The following is a 14067-nucleotide window of genomic DNA, read 5'->3' as shown; positions in this document are numbered from 1 at the left end:
AACAGAAGTTTTATTCAGAACAGATGTTAAGAAAAGCCCATAAAATCAGGTGCATTACCCTCCATCTATTTTAAGCTACAACCCTAAACTAGTTTTCATCAAATTGCACTGACCCTATTAACTTAATTTTCCACAAGCTGACCTTTTATGACTAACAGTGGAAAAGCAAAACTGTGCAAATATCCATGAAGAAAGAGGAATTACTTACTTTAATGAGAATACTGAAATATCCTTTTCTGCATTAGCATCTGCCTTGCTGTCATTGCATTTTAACCCCTTGTTCCTTGCAGTCACAACAAACACCCCTGGGCAGATATGACCTCCATCTGCTGTGTGACTGCCTGGGATTGGAGCAAAGAAGGCTGTGCCTGTGGTTAACCAATTAAGAGCTAGGGTGGGGAATATCCTGTCACAATGCCCAACATACACGGGGCTTTAGCAGAGGCTGATCACTTGCTGATCACTTCAAGGGCAGCCTTATCAAGTAAACTCACACAAACAGTCCTTCAGCTATTCACAGGACTTTACGTGCCAGACTGAAAGCATGGCATAGAGGAGTTGCATCTTTCCTATCAAAGTTCCCCTGGTCAATCTGTTATTGATGAGTGAGGCTGACCACAAGATAAATTAGGATACAGAACTAGATATTTGCATTATGATTCGCATGAAGGAGGTTTGGGGTTCAGCCACCCTTCTTAGTCTTCCCTCTTCCTTGTCCCCCTTTTGGTCTGAAGAACTGATGTTTTCAGAATTCTCTCTCTCTTATCTCCATGTCTAATCTGTCTTTTTCCCCTCACCTACCCTTCTAAGATCTCTGTCTAATTTTCAGCCTACTCACAAAACAATTCCTATCCATAAAACCAGTTTGAGGTTATAATTCTACACAATTTCCACTTTCTTGCAAAAGAGGAGCCACAAGCATTCTGATCCAATGTACCTCAAGCAATTATTACATTAGGTCAAGCTCTGTATTTAAGGTTTTACATGACTTCTCAGACTTAAGAGAAGTTGGACTGTATCTATCATTCTGATAGATTCTATATATCCTTTCCTACAAGACCAGTGAGAACCTAAAGCTAGTGCACGGCATATCATCTCCAAAATGCAATGGTCTATGAGTTCAATTCCTGGTAGAGGGTTTGAACCCCATAGACTAACATCTGGCTATGTTGTGTCTGATGATTCCTAATAAGGCTGAAACCAATCATGTAGTGCCTCCTGGTGGTTATTGTAACCCCAAGCAGTTGGAATGTTTGAGAACCAGTTTTGTCAATTGGGTTCAGGCTTCATGGCTATAAGCACAATTCAGGATGGATTTCCATAAAGCAATTTACCTTTAAAGTAAACATGAAAACAATAATGAAAACAAACATTGCACAGCTGTTTCAACCTACATATACTGGAATTTCATCATAATGAAAGACTATAAGACCTTCCCACTCTTGCTGAAATACTTTCCACCCATTCTTGAGTCAGCTAAAAACTATACTGGCCTGAAATTTGCTACTGTATCTCCATTGCTGATCCTGCCACAGTGCCTCTGTTCCCAGTCACTGCCTGTCCCCTGACTTCCCTCCAAGATCATGAGTGGCACTGAAACATCTCGAGGCTTATATAGCTCAGCTGGAGTCTGAATAAAGGGGAAGAACTTCTTTGACACTGGCACAGCTAAGGAAGATTTAAGGCTACCTCACTCACAGGCTGGAGACTAGATGAAAGCAGTATCATGGGAATATGACAGAGAAAAAAGTTTCCCAGGGTGTGTTTGTGCCATGAGTAAGTACAGTGGTACCTTGGGATACGAACGCCTCTACTAACAAACATTTCAGGTTACGACCAGCTTCGGCAGGAAAAATTTACCTCGGGTTACGAACTTGCCTCTAGTTACGAACCGGATCCACGGCCATTTTCCCTGCTGCCACGTGGTCGCGGCTTCCTGTGGGAGAGGTCGCGGTAGCAAGGAGATGTTCGGTGAGGCTTGTGGTGTGTTTTGCGGTGTTTTGCAAAGGTTTTTGGTGTGCGTGTTAGCATGGCTCCAAAGAAAATGCAGAGCAGGCTTGGCGGGAGTAAGGCTCTGAAGAGAAAATTGCCTCAGGTTGCGACCAAATTCGGGCAGAGGGCGGAACAGATTAACCGGATTTACACTGAACCCTATGGGGAAATTTGCCTCGGGTTGTGACCAAATTCGGAGGGCGGAACGGATTAACCGGATTTACATTGAACCTTATGGGAAACTTTACCTCGACTTGAGACCAATTCGAGTTGCAACCAGAGTCACGGTACGGATTAAATTCGTATCCCGAGGTACCACTGTACAAGCAGGGAATGGCCCTTTGTAGTGATTGGTTCTCTGTGCAACTGGAAAAGCAAGAGGAAAATTCCACACTTTGATGTATTTCAGCAGCCGACGTAAACCCCATGGAACAACAGCCAGCCAAGAATTGCCAGTTGCCCCAGGCCAGGATGGATCTATTACTTGTTCTGCTTCTCTGTCTGCAGATACACTCGGCTGACTGAACTCATGATCTTGGTGCTTGATTTTGCGAGTAGCGTAATAATTAAGAGGAAAGAAGTCAGCCGTGCCTTTGATCATCATCTTCTCCCGATCAGTAAATTCAGGAGGCCGTGAGGACAGAGGACCTTGCTTCTTACATGCAGCAGAAATCTTAGATTTCATCACAGCTGGATAATCACCACTGAGAAAGATTGGGGTAGCAAACCAGTCCGAGCAAAATGCGATACGCCTCTTAGCAGCTTCCTGGTCAGCAAGGGAATTTGGACTGAAGGGTTCTGCCCAATCTGAGTTGAGTGCTACAGACACAAGTCCACCCTGTTTTTCCCGAAAGAGTCTACTGTAACTATGCCAAGCTGCAGCATGAGCCTTGATCATATTATGGGCTGCCAGATATGCACCAACACCAGGCATTGCAATACCTGGTGCTACCACACCCTTTTCATAGCCATACACAGCAACAACATGTGGTTCGTTAATGGTGACCCATAGCTTCACTCTGTCCCCAAAGGTCTTGAAACAAAACTGGGCATAAGTATTAAAAGCTTCCACTGTGGCATCTGATCTCCAGCCTCCTTGATCTTCTAAATGTTGAGGTAAGTCAAAGTGATACAGCGTCACCACAGGGGTCACACCAATGGAGAGCAGGCCATCTATCACTTTGTCATAATAATAAACTCCTAAGGAAGAAAAGACCAAAAGGTTGGTGAAACCTTCATCAGTATTTGTTTCTTTCAAGTTGCTTGTAATCACTGTATCTGTTGCACTCAACCATCATTTCTTGAACCTCCTCCCCACCCCAAAAATTTAGCCATTTAAAAACAGGCAGATCAACATTATTATTGACATATTAGAAGGGGTGAAATAGAGCCAACAATGTGCTTAATATGAGCACACTGATACATCCAGTGAAGAACCCTGGAAGAGCCCTGATGGATCAGGTCAAGAGTTTATCATTCTATGTCCCATAATAGCCAGTCAGAAGCCTATGAGAAACCCACGAGGCATATGAAGTTAACAGTTTTCAGACGGGACACAGTATGGGCACTGGTAAACACATTCTCCATGAATTTATCTAAACACCATTTGAAATCATCCAATACAGTACAATCACAATTTTAGGGGAGAGAGTTTTTTCTTGTTTGGTTTAGTTTTCTTACACTCTTTTTTTTCCCCGCTTGTATTCATTTATTGTTCTATCTAAAACTTTTAATAAAATTATTGGGGGGAAAATGAAGTCATCAAAGTAGGCAAACCTTGTGGAGGGAAATTTCGCAGGTTAGATGTAGGCTGGATGAAGTAGCATTTCTTTTATCAAGGAAGAAGGTGTGGATTTAATGTCAGGCCCAGCCCAAGAACAACGATGAAACAGTCCAGTCTAGTACAGTTCCTTTATTTGCTTACGCCTTATAGACAGAATCTTGCCAAACTAAATCTATACTGCAGCAATTAGTGGATATACCCTGGGAGATTCTAGGGAGCGGCTGTCCTGAATCTCTTACTCTTCTCATGCTCCCCCTGTGGACTGTGTTGCCTCTTATCTCCTTTCTCCTCCTGTAATGCATCCCTTCCTTCCTGATACCTTGATCTCCCACATCACTCTCCTCCTTGTAGATTCATTCCATCACATCTATTCTCCATAGTGCCCAAGCATAAGGCAAGAAACAATGGATGGAAGATTTACAGAGAGAGATTGAAACTCAAAATAGGGACGAATTTCTTGAACACGAGAACTATTAAACAGTAGAACAGCCTGCCTGCTGGAATCGTGAGCGTTCCATCATCAGAGGTTTTCAATCAAAGGTTGGGCAGCTATGTGTCTGGGATGGTCCAAGAATTCCTGCCCTGGGTAGGGTGTTGGACTAAAAGATCTTCTTTCTAACCCTATGGTTCTATGATGCTGTTTTATTACATATCCCCATGTTCACTTTTCTCCTAAACTAAAAAGCTTTGAAACCTTTTCTGATGAGGAAGTTACTCTGTTCTGCATCTTTTCAATGTCTACAATATTGTAATATGAGAGACTGCAGAGGGTATCAAAATAATTCAGATTTTTGATCAAGCCCCTGTCCTGTTTTACATGTGTGTAATGAGTGTGATGCATGCTTAAAAAGGTGGGGCTTTGATTGCACAGTTGACCCACCTTCTTGACATTTTTGACACTGCCCTGCAGAGACCCCTCATGAGAAGCTTCATAAAGAGCAAGGTACTGTTTAAGGAATTTTAGAGAGATATGGGCCTGCAACCAAACTTCTCTTTTAGCAGATGAATAACCCATAGACTTGGACAATAATTTATTTATACTGCAGGTGGTATTATTGCTATTATTGTTATTATTACTACTACTTTATTTATGGTCAGCTGTATAGTATGCTGAGATAAAAAAAGCTAAAAGGGGGAGGAGCATATATTTATCCTTCAAGTTAACAGTTCCAGAGCTAAGCCAGTAACTATGCTTGCAACCATACCTGTTGAACAGAACTTATCAACCTTTCTAGAGTTGTCTACAGATAGATCAGCTAACAGTAACTATGTGTTCTCTTCATTTGCCTGGACAGTTGACTAACAAAGGTGTTATTAAGTCCAGGTATTACACTGGATAAAATGGACAATACAGTAAGATAAATGAGACAGGTTAGGTCATTTCTTCTGAAAAGATGATCCTATAAAAGGATATTATTATAACTCCCTTCTAAAACCATAGATGACAGTGCACTGATCTAGCCCAGGAGAAAGCAATTCTGTGTACTCAATAAGATTTTAGTAAAGTAGTTGGCTGGAGCAAAACGTTTTCTGAATAATCCTCCTTTATTAAAATATGGGGTTATACTCTGGTCTTTCTAGAGATCAGAGTGAAGAAGGTCCCAATGAGGTCAGTAATTTGGCTGAGAGGCTGCAGTATCTAAGATCTGAGTCTACACCCTTCTTCTACAAAGGTGAAAAATTATCTACAAGAAATAAGGGGGCCAAAGATTCTCATAAAGATCAATTTTAATCAAAACTTTAGGCAGCAGAGTCTCATACAAGCCTTTGCAGAAACTAGCCCTGCTTCTAAGAGCAAAATAACATTGGGAACCAATCAGGAACCATTAAAACTTCTAAAGATAACAAATGTTTGCAATTAGTTCTATAACTGATTTACACTGAAAGTAAATGTAAGGTTGTTTCCATCTTACACACACATAGCTACCGCCTGATAATTGAATTAACAAGTGTGAACAATAAAAATCTCAAATGTGACCATATACAAAATGGGGCTTGGTCTGATGATTGATTTGTTGTTGTTTAGTCGTTAAGTCGTGTCCGACTCTTCGTGACCCCATGAACCATATTGCGCCAGGCCTTCCTGTCCTTCACTGCCTCCCTGAGTTTGCTCAGTTTCATGCTCATTGCTTCAGTGATGCTATCTAACCATCTCATCCTCTGCCGTCCTCTTCTCCTTTTGCCTTCAATCTTTCCCAGCATCAGGGTCTTCTCCAAAGAGATCTCTCTTCGCATTAGGTGACCAAAATATCTGAGCTTGAGCTTCATTATCGATCCTTCCAATGAGCAATCAGGGTTGATTTCCTTTAAGATTGACTGGTTTGACCTCCTAGCAGTCCAGGGAACTCTTAAGAGTCTTCTCCAGCACCACAGTTCAAACGCACCAATTCTTCGGCGCTCGGCCTTTTTTATGGTCCAGCTCTCACAGCCATACATTACTACTGGAAAAACCATAGCTTTGACTATGCGGATCTTTGTCGGCAAGGTGACGTCTCTGCTTTTTAATATGCTATCTAGGCTTGCCATAGCTTTCCTCCCAAGGAGCAAGCGTCTTTTAATTTCATGGCTGCAGTCTCCGTCTGCGGTGATCTTGGAGCCCAAATAAATGAAGTCTGTTACTGCTTCCATTTCTACCCCTTCTATTTGCCAGGAATTGATGGGTCCAGATGCCATGATCTTAGTTTTTTTAATGTTGAGTTTCAAGCCAGCTTTTGCACTCTCCTCTTTCACCCTCATCAAGAGGCTCTTTAGTTCTTCTTCACTTTCTGCCATTAGGGTGGTATCGTCCGCATATCTGAGGTTGTTGATGATTCTCCCTGCAATCTTAATTCCGGCTTGTGATTCTTCCAGCCTGGCATTTCTCATGATGTACTCTGCATATAGGTTAAATAAGCAGGGTGACAGTATACAGCCTTGTCGTACACCTTTCCCTATTTTGAACCAATCGGTTGTTCCATGACCGGTTCTAACTGTTGCTTCTTGGCCCGCATACAGATTTCTCAGGAGACAGGTAAGGTGGTCTGGTATTCCCATCTCTTTAAGAATTTGCCACAGTTTGTTGTGATCCACACAATCAAAGGCTTTTGCATAGTCAATGAAGCAGAAGTAGATATTTTTCTGGAACTCTCGTGCTTTCTCCATGATCCAGCGAATGTTGGCGATTTGATCTCTAGTTCCTCTGCCTCTTCGAAACCCAGCTTGTACATCCAGTAGTTCTCGGTTCATATATTGCTGAAGCCTAGCTTGTAGGATTTTGAGCATAACCTTGCTAGCATGTGAAATGAGTGCAATTGTGCGATAGTTTGAGCATTCTTTGGCGTTGCCCTTCTTTGGAATTGGAACGTAAACTGACCTTTTCCAATCCCGTGGCCACTGTTGCGTTTTCCAAACTTGCTGGCATATTGAGTGCAGCACTTTAACACCATCATCTTTTAGTATTTTAAATAACTCAGCTGGAATACTGTCATCTCCACTAGCTTTGTTGTTAGCAATGCTTCCTAAGGCCCACTTGACTTCACTCTCTAGGATGTCTGGCTCAAGGTCAGTGATCACACCAGCGTGGACATCAGGGACATTAAGATCTTTCTTGTATAGTTCTTCTGTGTATTCTTGCCACCTCTTCTTAATCTCTTCTGCTTCTGTTAGGTCCCTGCCTTTTTTGTCCTTTATCATGCCCATCTTTGCACTAAACGTTCCTTTCATATCTCCAATTTTCTTGAAGAGATCTCTAGTCTTCCCCATTCTATTGTTTTCCTCAATTTCTTTGAATTGTTCATTTAAGAAGGCCTTCTTATCTCTCCTGGCTATTCTCTGGAAATCTGCATTCAGTTGCTTATATCTTTCCCTTTCACCCTTGCTTTTCGCATTCCTTCTTTCCACAGCTATTTGTAAAGCCTCATCAGACAGCCATTTTGCTTTCTTGCATTTCTTTTTCTTTGGGATGGTTTTAGTTGCTGCCTCCTGTACAATGTTACGGACCTCCGTCCATAGTTCTTCAGGCACTCTGTCTACCAAATCTAATCCTCTAAATCTATTCATCACCTTCACTGTGTACTCACAAGGAATATGATCTAAGTCATACCTGAGTGGTCTAGTGGTTTTCCCTACATTCTTCAATTTAAGCCTAAATTTTGCAGTAAGAAGCTCATGATCTGAGCCACAGTCAGCTCCTGGTCTTGTTTTTGCTGTCTGTATAGAGCTTCTCCATCTTTGGCTGCAAAGTATATAATCAATCTGGTTTCGGTATTGACCATCTGGTGATGTCCATGTGTAGAGTCGTCTCTTGTGTTGTTGGAAAAGAGTGTTTGCTATGACTAGCTTGTTCTCTTGACAGAACTCTATTAGCCTTTGCCCTGCTTCATTTTGTACTCCAAGGCCAAATTTGCCTGTTATTCCGATTACTCCTTGACTTCCTACTTTAGCATTCCAATCCCCTATGATGAAAAGGACATCTTTTTGGTGCTAGTTCTAGAAGGTGTTGTAGGTCTTCATAGAAGCGGTCAACTTCAGCTTCTTCAGCATCAGTGGTTGGGGCATAGACTTGGATGACTGTGATATTGAATGGTTTGCCTTGGATACGCACTGAGATCATTCTGTCGTTTTTGAGGTTGTACCCCATTACTGCCTTTCCCACTCTCTTATTCACTATGAGTGCAACTCCATTTCTTCTAAGGGTTTCTTGCCCACAGTAGTAGATATAATGGTCACCCGAATTAAATTCACCCATTCCCGTCCATTTCAGTTCGCTGATTCCCAAGATGTCGACGTTCAATCTTGTCATCTCATGTTTGACCACATCCAGCTTGCCTTGGTTCATAGATCTTACATTCCAGGTACCTATACAATATTGTTCTTTACAGCATCGGACCTTCTTTTCGCTTCCAGATACATCCACAGCTGAACGTCCTTTCAGCTTTGGCCCAGCCGCTTCACTCTTTCTGGAGCTACTTGGAATTGCCCTCCGCTCTTCCCCAGTAGCATATTGGACACCTTCCGACCTGAGGGGCTCATCTTCCGGCGTCATATCTTTTAGCCTTTTAACATTGTCCATGGGGTTTTCTTGGCAAGGATACTGGAGTGGGTTGCCATTTCCTTCTCCAGTGGACCACATTTTGTCAGAACTCTCTGTCATGACCTGTCCGTCTTGGGTGGCCCTGCACGGTATAGCTCATGGCTTCACTGAGTTACGCAAGCCCCTTCGCCACGACAAGGCAGTGATCCATGAAGGGGGATGATTGATTAGCCACCATGTAACTTTGCTTACCAACTGCCTTTCTCTCCTAATTTTGTCAAAAGAACAGTATTTTCTGTCTGACACAGTTTTTTTTTTCAATCTCAAAACTGTCCTCAATTTCACCCTCACTGTTTTTCACCAGAGTCAGTTCACCAGTCATCAACGGAAGAACATGGATGTATAAGGTAAGAACCCTAATAGGAATAATGAAAATAATATAGGAAAAGATTTATTTCTGTAGGACTGAGAATTCTTTTGGCTTTGATCCCAAAAAGTTGGTACTGTGAATGTAAACATTCTCCACAATTCTTTAAAGCAGCTACCGAGTTCCCTAGGGACATGGGGCTGTTGCAAGGGCAACCATGCAATCCTAGGAAAAGACATAGCTGCTTTAAGGGGTTGTACACTTTTGCTTTATTCAAGACTTCCCCCACCCTAACCACCATGCACCTCTTTGGAATCAAAGCCAAAACATCACATAGCCCAAGTCTGTTTTATTTAATTATCAGCATATTACTAAACAATCTCTCCTGTGTGAAAGCACCTGGTGATTAACACCAATTATCACAGAATTATTTATTATTTTCTGGCTTTCTGTTCACTCACGTTAAACATTTAAACACATACATACACGCACACACACATAAGGACCAGATGTCTTGTTCTACATTATCTTTATCCAGACAGTGTTAGGTATTTAAATAATTCTGCTTTCACAGCTGTACCATATGGCTGGTCTTATCTCAAGCATGCCAGCCATCCTGCTTTTAATCTAGCATCTGATGCAACAAGATGCCACCAGACATTGCCTGGGCTTCCATGGAAAGTCAGGGGCACACATTCCTGCTTTGCAACAGATCTGCTGAGTTTCTTACAGACATGATGATGAGATGATGATGATGATGATGATGATAAATTAAACTTGTATTGTAAAATCAACAGACACAAAGCTTGAATTGCATACTACAGGCAGAATCTCCAATTCAATCACATCAGAAATATTTCTACCAATCCTGCAATGAACCAGTCAACACCTGACAAAGAAGAAACAGTACAGTTCTGGGCACAGCTATGGGACAATCCAAAGGAATACAAGAATGCAGCTTGGATAAAAAAAGGTGGAGAGGGAAAAAAAGAAGCTGAAATGAAAGAACTTGTAATAACAGCAGAAATGGTGGAGAAAAGGGCAAGGAAGATCAAAAATCGGTCAGCATCAGGTGAAGATGAACTCCATGGTTTTTGATTGAAACATCTGGCTGGTCTGTACCCACTCATTGCCAAGCAGTTTAACAACATATTGCAAGGAGGTAAAATTGAAGATTGGTTCACATCTGGCAAAACCTACCTGATAATGAAAGATCCAACAAAGTGGCAGCACCAGGCAACTACAGGCCAATTACTGCTTGCCAACAACTTTCAGATTGCTAACTAGGGTGGTAGCTGATGCAGTCCAACAACATCTAGCTGAAAACAAGCTCTTTTCATCTGGGCAGAAAGGACTGTTTACAAGAAGGCATTCGACTGCCTGCCATATGATGGATCAAGTAGTCTAGAAATAAAAGGAGTCAGTAGACATATCAGAAGCTCTGGGCAAAGATCAATGGCACAATGGAAGACACAGTTGCTGGTTAATGGTGATAGACTGGGAGAGGTTAACATCGAGGGAGGAATCTTTCAAGGAGACTCACTATCACCACTACTGTTTCCCATCGCATTGATTCCTCTGTCAACAACACTGAACAAGTCAGGCCACGGCTATCAAACAACATCTGCCAGGTTATCCCACCTCCTTTATGTGGATTATCTGAAGCAGTATGGAAAACACCATCTGAAACAGAATCGCTGCTCAGCACTGTCCGAATATACAGCCAAGATATTACAACGGAGTTTGGACTGGACAAATGTGCCACCCTGACCATCAACAGAAGAAAAATAGTGAAAAGTGAAGGAACCAAGATGCGCAATAGAAATAACATCAAGAGTCTTGATGAAGATCACTACAAATATCTGGGCATCCTTCAGGCTGACAACATCAAGCATACTGAAGTCAAGAAGAAGGTTAGTAGTGAATACATCAGAAGAGTGAAAAAGATCTTCAAGTCCAAACTTAGTGGTTGAAATGCCATCAAGATGATTAACACCTGGGCTATTCCAGTCATTAGAACTGGAATAGTGGACTGGACTCAAGCAGAACTAGAAGCCCTGGATAGGAAGACCAGAAAAATAATGACAATGAATCATGTCCTTCATATACACAGGAGCATAGGTGGGCATGGAATGTTGCAAGTACACCAGACAGCTGAAGAAGGAAAAAAGGCATTGGAAGAATATCTGAAGGACAGTGAAGAAGATGCACTGAAACCATGAAGGCTTAATGAATATCAAAGAGACCAAACTGGCCTATAAGAAAGACCAAATGAAGAACAGAAAAGAGACATGGCAAGGCAAAGTATTATGTGGACAGTACATAACAAAAACAAAAACAAAAACACTAGCAGGCAAAGCAGATAACAAGACCTGGCAATGGCTAAGAGCAGGAAAGCTGAAGAAAAAGACAAAGGGGCTAATTCTGGCTGCACAAGACCAAGCCTTAAGAACAAATGCATATAAAGCCAGAATTGAGAAGACAGAAACAGACAGCAAATGCTGTCTCTATAAAGAAGCTGAAGAAACAGTGGACCACCTAATTAGCTGCTGCAAGAAGATTGCACACACTGATTACAAACAACAGCATGACAAAGTAGCAACAACGGTGCGTTGGAATATCTGCAAGAAATATCATTCGCTGCAAGCAAGAACTGGTGGGACCACAAAACAGACAAAGGAATAAAAAATGAAGAAGCTAAAGTACTCTGGGACTTCAGAATTCAGACAGACAAGCACCTGCCACACAATACCCCAGACTTAACAATTGTTGATAAGAAAGACAAAAAAGTCTGGACAGTGGACATTGCAATACCTGGAGAAAGCAGAAGAGAAGAGAAAGAACTGGAGAAAATCACAAAATATAAAGACCTGCAAATAGAGGTAGAACGACTATGGCAAAAGAAAATAAACATAGTACCAATAATAATAGTTGCCTGGGGTGCGGGTTTTGTATTATCAGACTATGTGGATAAGGACTTTCATCATTCGATAAATAAAACTTTTCATTACATATTATTTTGTTTTTAACAAGCTATTGGAATGGAGTTGTGAATCAGGCAGGGCTTTATTTAAATTTTGCCTACCATAAATTTATTTGGTAGTCAAAATGTAGCTATAGCATAAGTGGAAGCAGGCAGTCTGCCTGCAAGCAAGTTGGTAAGAAGGAATTTGTCCAGTTATTTGGGATATTTACTAAAACAATGGCATAATAAACTTATTTTGAAGATCCACAATAAAGTTGGATGTGTCCTCCTCATTTGACTGCCCCTGAGACAGATGAACAGGAATATTCCCCCTAAAAGAACTCAGAAAAGTTGCTTTCTAATATATACATGATAGTCCTTTGGGTGTAAAGGTGACACACTCTTGTGCAATTCATCTGTGGGCATGGAGATGGCGCTGTAGTCCCATTCTGGAAGCACAGAGTCCAGCACAATGGGGGCACTGGAAGTCCATTGTTGTACTAACTGGGGGTGCTATTCTGTGACACCGCTCACGATTTTCTATCAGGTTTTGGTGGTGCCCATCTTCAAAGCCGGTGGCGGCTTCATAGCACAGGGCTTGCCAGTGGGTTCTCTCATCAGCCTTCTAGTTCCCTTGGCTGGATGTCACAGTGGTGTAAGGTTTCTTTCACTGCGTCTTTATTGCACTTACATGGTCGACCTCAAGTTCTCTTCCCAGACTCCAGTACACTATAGAGCAACTGGCGAGGCATACAGTGGTTGTCCATTCTGGTGACGTGTCCCACCCATGGCATCTGGGCTCTGATAATCAGGGATTCAATGCTGGTGGACTCCACATGATCCAAGACCTCCAGGTTGGAGACATGGTCTTGCCAACAAATGCCAAGGATGGAGCAGAGTGTGTGCATGTGAAATTTCTCCAATTGTTCGATGTGCCTTTGGTACAGAGTCCAGGACTCACATCCATATAGGAGAGAAGGGATAACCATAGTTCTGTAGACTTTCAGCTTTGTGGAGATACAAATGTTGTGTTGATTTAGCACTCTAGTACGTAGCCACTCCAGTGCCTGGCTGGCCTGACTGATCCTGGAGTCAATTTCTTTGTCCAAAGATCCATCACTCGAGATGATACTTCCCAAGTTTTTAAAGCTGTCAGCTGGATGTCATCAACAGTGATTTTGGGCTGGTAAAGTACTTCAGTCTTGCTTTGGCTGATAATCAGGCTGAAGAGCATAGCAATGTCTGAGAATTTGTTCAGCATCAACTGTAGATCACTGTCTTTGTGCACCAGGAGTGCACAGTCATCAGCAAAGAGGGTTTCTTGGATGACTGTGTAGAGGGCACATTGTCTGTGCATTCAAGTGGTGAAGGTCAAAGAGGAGCCATCCAATCAGTACCTGAAGTACACTCCCTCCTTCAAACCTTGGACAGCATGTGACAATGTGCAAGTGAAGAACAGATTGAACAGAACTGTGGCTAGGACACAACCCTGTTTTACCCCATTGGAAATGGCAAATGCAGCTGATGTATCACTGTTGTAAAGAACCTGTCCTGTCATTCAGTCATGGAGTAGTTGAATCAACCTTCATGAATTTTCTCAGGCATCCATAATGTCTCAGGATGATCCAGAGAGCCTCCCTGTGTCAAATCCCTTTGTCAGGTCAATGAAGACAGAGCAAAGAAGCTTGTTCTGCTCAATGCACTTTTCCTGGACTTGCCTCATGGCAAATACCATGTCTGCTGTACTCCATTCTGGCTGAAAGCCACACTGCGTCTCTGGAAGGTTCTTTTCCGAGACAGTGATAAGTCTGTTCTGTAGAATGCAGGCAAAAATCTCAGCAGGAATGCCATCCTTTCCTGTTCCTTTATTTGAGTTCATCTGCAAGATTGCTTTCTTGATCTCATCAGTAAAGGGAGGGCAGTCTAGGTCATCCAAGACTGGCAGCTGA

At 42.2% G+C, this 14067-nt stretch overlaps 1 protein-coding gene across 2 annotated transcripts in view; it reads right to left on the bottom strand.

The window, feature by feature from the left end:
* Positions 1–14067, bottom strand: part of LOC112542854 (cytosolic beta-glucosidase-like) — a 91840-nt gene that overhangs the window by 27564 nt on the left and 50209 nt on the right. The window contains exon 4 of one of the 2 annotated variants that reach the window (XR_015794210.1): positions 209–3192. Coding sequence is in view for 1 of the 2 variants with exons in the window: in XM_088131327.1 (XP_087987453.1) it covers positions 2387–3192 (806 nt within the window). In the remaining variant the exon portion in view is untranslated. The remainder of the gene's footprint in view (positions 1–208; positions 3193–14067) is intronic. The other variant, XM_088131327.1, reaches the window with a different exon arrangement.

The sequence above is a fragment of the Python bivittatus genome, unplaced genomic scaffold, assembly GCF_059951505.1.
Source record: "Python bivittatus isolate LINGU-HERP-01145 unplaced genomic scaffold, Pbiv_v1 ctg000960_np1212, whole genome shotgun sequence".
Lineage (NCBI taxonomy): Eukaryota > Metazoa > Chordata > Lepidosauria > Squamata > Pythonidae > Python > Python bivittatus.
The sequence above is the reverse complement of the archived record's forward strand: the minus strand, read 5'-3'. Positions and strand labels throughout refer to the sequence as shown.